At 31.6% G+C, this 6,000-nt stretch overlaps 1 protein-coding gene across 12 annotated transcripts in view; it reads left to right on the forward strand.

Moving 5' to 3' along the window:
- The window catches only part of LIMS1 (LIM zinc finger domain containing 1), a 157,993-nt gene extending 152,973 nt beyond the window's left edge, over positions 1-5,020 (forward strand). For 9 of the 12 annotated variants that reach the window (XM_058684631.1, XM_058684625.1, XM_058684629.1 and 6 more), the window contains 2 exons: positions 164-356; positions 2,293-2,402. In XM_058684631.1, coding sequence (XP_058540614.1) covers positions 164-311 — 148 coding nt within the window. In that variant the 3' untranslated portion in view covers positions 312-356; positions 2,293-2,402. Of the gene's footprint in view, positions 1-163; positions 358-2,292 lie in introns of those variants that run through there. The other 3 variants (XM_058684624.1, XM_058684622.1, XM_058684621.1) reach the window with 2 other exon arrangements.
- Positions 5,021-6,000: the final 980 nt, after the last annotated feature.

Below are 6,000 nucleotides of genomic sequence, written 5' to 3' on the forward strand. Positions count from 1 at the left end.
GAATCCTAAGACCAAAACTTTAGGTTAACATTTTTTTTAATAGAGTATTTTTAAAAATAATTATCTGATTCCTTATTCTTTCTATTTAGGCCTCTGAATGTAAAGGTTCTTCCTTTAATTGTTTTATGTTGTTTCTTCTATTCCTTCTTTGTCCTGCTCAAAGGGATAAGTTTGTTGAAATTGATCTCAAACCAGTCTGCAAACACTGTTATGAAAAAATGCCAGAAGAATTTAAGAGGCGACTTGCCAAACGGGAGAGAGAAGCAAAGGATAAGGACAAGCAGAAAAAGAAAAAGCCAGTCTGTTTGTAAACTTTTCTGTCCCTTCTATCATCATTTTCACTACTTTCTTCTTTGGTTAGTCCTTTAGAATGTGTTTTGTTCTCTTTTTGTCTCTTGCTTTTTTGTTGTCTCTTCCTTTTGGCATGTGTTTGTAGCCGCCAGAGATTGAAATACAAGTAGTTGTCCTCTGTAGAGCTGGGCCTTTTGGGTAATTACTAAGATTCTTCTTTTTTTTTTAAAGTAGATTCAAAGGGAAGAATTCCAATCTCTATTTAGTAGATACTAGGGAAAGTTTTAAAGTATTTTTCTCTGATAATTGCAGCTTTTAAAATCCTGGTTTTCAGTTTCTTTGCCTAAAATGATTTAATTGATAAACTCCAATCATCACATGTTCTAAGCTCTGCATTAAGTTAAATCCTTTCAGCATGTTTCATATCTAAGCAAAGACCATCTACTGTACATAATAAGAGCTCTAATGTCTTTGGTGTATGTAATCTGCTTTCACAGAATACCCATATGCTACTGTTTATGGATTCATTTTCTTGATGTTTTCAAAGCCTACTTACTTTATTCCTGATTTTTATGGGAAATATTTCAATCTTTGAAATTCTGTTGAATTCCTAGCATGATTGTCCTTTTTTCTTCATGGTTATCACTATGTTCTGCACTCCAACGAAAGTTTTTTATTGTTCCAGTTCTCGTGTTTCCTTCTATAAAGAGGAATTAAAATTCAAATATAAATTAAAACAATTGAAGGTTTGCTTAGCAGTATCTCTGAAAGCAATGATAATTTATTTCCCTCATTAAAAAAAATGGCAGTTTTAATAGCTTTTGTTCTAAGAAGTCTTTGGGAGAATATTGTAACTCATTAGTACTATTTAAATCAAATTGTCAATGGAAAAATAAGATCATTTGAATTTCTATCAGCATCAAGAGCTCTGTGAAAAATAGCTAGAGAATAATTTCCATGTAATGCTTTAAAATAAAAGATTTTTCATTTTAAATATAATAGGAATTAACTTTGTTATTAACCTTATTCTTTAAAATTACATCACCTGATTTAATCATTTGTCATAGATAACAAAGTACCACTAAATTTGTTCCAGAAATGCTGCCTAAATACAAGTTAGGAAAATGCAAAAGTTACAAGGTTGTGCATATACTCAGTTCACAGTTTAGGACCCTCGATTTCAACAGTAATGAGCGATTGTAATGGTATTACCAAATGGAAATGCATGACAGATACTTAGGAGGCTGTCTAGAAACCTGTGCTCTCCAGAACTGTTTTACAAACAAATTGATAGATAATGTGTATTGCTCTAGCTTTTAAAACACTGAGTTCTCCATACAGCTAACCATTCACAAAATGGAACCACAGGCAATCTATTTCAGTTCTGTTTTTTAAGAGTGATTAAAAACATTCTTATATCTCCCCTACCAACTTTTCTGTCAGACAACCAACCAAAAAACCATTATGATTTCAGATTTTTTTGAAGATAATTTTTTTGGTGCTGGAGGTAGGAGGCAAATCATTTCATGCAAGGAAAGATAAAACCTATAGCTCCCTAATTTAAAATATTAAGTACAATGATATTGCCTTCAACAAAGAGAAAATCATTCACATTACAAAAATACAACTCCTGGCTTTTAATAACTGTTCTTTAAAGTGTTCTTGTGGTACATGAACATGTGATTGACCCTACTACCTAAATTATATTGACATTAGATTTCCTGTATACATGTGAGCACGGACTAAAATGTAATGTACATTCTGTATTAAACAGAGAGATGTATAAGATCAATTTATAAGGACAATTTTTTTCCAATGGTATTATAATTTTTTTACATCTCCACAATGACAAGAATTAAGATTAGAATTCATTTTTTGCTATGAATATTAATGTCACCATATTGTATCTTCATTTACTTCAGTAAAATTACCTCACATTATTTATATATCTGTATTAAATACCTTTCTACTGATTTCTTTTATTATTGTTACTGTCTTTAGGAATAAATTTGTGGAGTTTGACATGAAGCCAGTCTGTAAGAAGTGCTATGAGAAATTTCCGTTGGAGCTGAAGAAAAGACTTAAGAAACTAGCTGAGACCTTAGGAAGGAAATAACTTCCTTTCTTTTGTTTTTTCTCTTCTGTGCAAAGAAAAGAGATTACCAACATTACTTGACTTGGTCCACCCTGTTTAAAGCTGTATCTCAAAATAATTGAGAGTGAAGAGGGCCTATATGAATGGTTTTCTTTATCTCCTTTTTCTCATTAAAAAAGAAAAAAAGCTTGTGTAATCATATTTAAAACACAGATGAGATCATGATGCTTTTGTTAAATACCCTATCAGTTTGTTGAAATGTAGACTATACTTAACAGCAAAAACACATGGTTAAATGTTACATGTTAATCAAGGTCCAAAAAAATTAATTTAACTTTTAAAAATGAAAATAGGGAGTCAGCTTTCACATGACTCAGATACAATAGAAACATTATTTTACTTTGTATTTGAAAGAAAATAAATTCCAACAGCTGTTGGGGAGGATATAAGGAAGAAAAATAACCAACCAAGAAAAACAAATCTTGTAGAATGTTAGTATGTTTATCAAACTAGTAGTTATAAAATGAATATACACATTACTAAGACAAGAAACAAGTGCATTCAAAACTACTTGATTTCATTTTTTGTTAAATTCAATAATTACTATGCTTAGTTTTATATTTTGTTCTCCTTGTGAAACTCTTCCTTCATACAGTTACTTAACATAGTAGTTATAGCTAGCTAATAGTATGCCTTTTTAAATTTTTTGCAAAAAAAAATTTATACTAGACATTTGAAAATTCAGTACACTTTACAATATTGGAAAAAATGAAGTATTTTTTAATGGATTACAGCAATTATGCTTCTAAGCTTAAGGTCAAAGATGTAGTCTTAGAATAGGACACAAAATTAAATTTTACGTAGCTTAGAATGTATCGCTTAAAAACAAGTGAATTTATATGTATTGGTCTTCTTGCCTTTATAACCATGCTGACTAATATCTGTGCTTCATACATAATCAAACTTGCCTTGCCTTAGAAACATACTTAATTCAGGAATCCTAGCTGTTTCATGCAATACCAAAAATAAGTGCATTGATTGAGATTTGTAAACCCAAATTCATTTGCCACCACTAAGATGAGATTTTTTTTTCCTCTCCTTTTTTTGGGAAACACGTTGAAATTAATTTTTGTCATCTTATTAAAAGAATGATATTGATATGTGTTTCAAGTTTTTCATTTCAAATCTCATAATTGGATTTTATTTAAGTAGGAGGTAAAAATGACATTTTTAAATTGGAAGGGGATGTTTAAATGTCAATTTTAGATCTAAAGTAGTGAATCATTCTACCTTATAAAATGTTTTTTAAAAGTTTATCCTGAAGTTTCTAGACCATTCTTTCTTGGCAAACTTGTTTGCAATGCAAATTTTGTGAGTAATTGTTAAATGTTGCTGCTGCTATTTTTCATTTAAAAGTAAGTTCCCAAGACAGACTTCTAAGGAGGAAAGTATTGGTTTTTTAAAAAATTGCTGAAATACTGTTTTGCCATTAAAAAAAAAAAAACACCTCAGGATGCTACTCACTCTGCCATTAAAGTATTTGTATGCATGTATTTTTTAAAAGTTTGTGCATGCACTTTACGAGAGTAAATTCTATCTTGGTTTTCAGATAACTTATAACCAATTATTTTTTAGTGTTCTTTTAGAGTTCAAAGAATTATCAATGATTGAAAATAAACAATATATAGTTTAAGACTGTATGTACTCAGAAGTTTAAAACAGTCTTTGCATTGGACAGTAAGAATAAAATCCATCTGTGTGCCTTCGTCAGCTAATATGTAACCAGCAAGGAAAACCTTGAAAGTATTTATTAAATACTATACTATGGATATAGGCCAAATAGTGCAGGCTTTGGCAGTTTGGGGTCTTGATGCTAAATTCTCAAATACCCCTACGGCAGAAATAAGGAACAGAAGAGCAGCCATTTACCCATAGTCTTAATCATTTTGAAGATGCATGAACTCAGCTCAGCTTGTTTACGTATCTTACACAGCCAGGCCTCTCCTATAGCCAGATGTCCCACTACTGTCTTTGCTCACTCTTTTAAAATAAGAATTGGTATTTCCTGGAAGTTCTAATACTCTAGGGTATTTTGTCTAGATGCAATACTTCCTTCCTTGATAAGGGACATCATTGGAGCCCTTACCTGTGGGAAAGGAAGAGGAAGTCAAAAAGTTGCAAGTGGAATAGAAGACTTGGTTGAGTTCATAATACTTTTCATGGGGTTTTCCCTGGCTGTGGAAAAACTCAGGCTAGTAAGCATTTCTCTGTTTAAAGTCCTACAAGGCAATTTGAAATAATTCATTGTTCTTACCCAATTTCTAAGTGCTCTTTTTCATACCAAGCCTAACATAATTGGGGGAAATGTCTGAGTACAAGTAAAACATTCTTTGGATCATGTTCAAAGCCTTATTAATATCGTACCTAAAATGATAGGTCATTTTGCCTCACTTGCCAAAATAGCCATTTCTAAGTTAAGGAAATTTTGAGGTAGGCTTACAGCATTATTGTTGTATTTCATTTTAGAATGTAAGCTCGATGGCAGGGACACTATATTGTTAATTATGTTTTTGTATAGCAACCATTGCAGTATACTCTTGGTGCTTAATAAATGTTCATAATTATTAAGACTAATCCTATTGCACATTGTTTCATTTGAATGACTTTAAGACCTAGAACTATGAGAAGATAGGACTAATGTTTAAGAAAACAGCTGGTGAGGGGGTGGTCCCTGGCTGGCTCAGGTAGTGGCACATGCAACTCCTGATCTTGGGGTTGTGAGTTTGAGGCCCACGTTGGGTGTAGAGTTTACTTAAAAAAATAAAATCTCTAACAAGAAAACTGTTTTGGAAACAACTTCAGTGTTCATCCACAGATGAATGGATAAAGAAATTGTGGTGTATTATGCAATGGAATATTATTCAGCCACAAAAAAGAAGGAAATCTTGCCCTTTGCAACAACATGGATGGAACTGGAAGGCATTATGCTAAGTGAAATAAGTCAGAGAAAAACAAATACCATATGAACTCATGAACATATGGAATCTTAAAAAAAAAGGGGCCTAGAATACAGAGAACAGATTGGTGGTTGCCAGAAGTGGGGTGTCAAAGTGGGAAAAATGGTTAAAAGAAGTCAGAAGGTACAAACTTCATTATAAAATGAAGATGTCCTATATAGCAAGGTGACTATAGTTAATAACATTATATTGTATATTTGAAAGTTGCCAAGAGCAGATCTTAAAAGTTCTTAGCATGAGAATAAAAAATTTTATAATTATGTATGGTAATAGATAACTAGACTTCCTGTGATCATTTTACAAGTGTAGATGTTGAATCATGTACATCTGATATTAATATAATGTTATATGTCAATTATATCAATTTTTTTCAAAAAGGTTCACTTAAAGCCAATTTTAAATGTAGTTTCTTTGGAACACAATTTAAGTAATCCTGTATCTACATCCATGTAAAAATACCAAATTAAACATTCTCTACATAAAGATCGCAAGGCGGTTTCCACAAATACTATCTTATTTAATCCTTACAATTGTATGAGTTACTTAAAATTCTTCCCAGTTCATAGCAGAGGAGTTGCACAGTGATGTTAAGTAGGT

This window comes from Neofelis nebulosa, chromosome 9 (assembly GCF_028018385.1).
Source record: "Neofelis nebulosa isolate mNeoNeb1 chromosome 9, mNeoNeb1.pri, whole genome shotgun sequence".
In the NCBI taxonomy this organism is placed as follows: domain Eukaryota; kingdom Metazoa; phylum Chordata; class Mammalia; order Carnivora; family Felidae; genus Neofelis; species Neofelis nebulosa.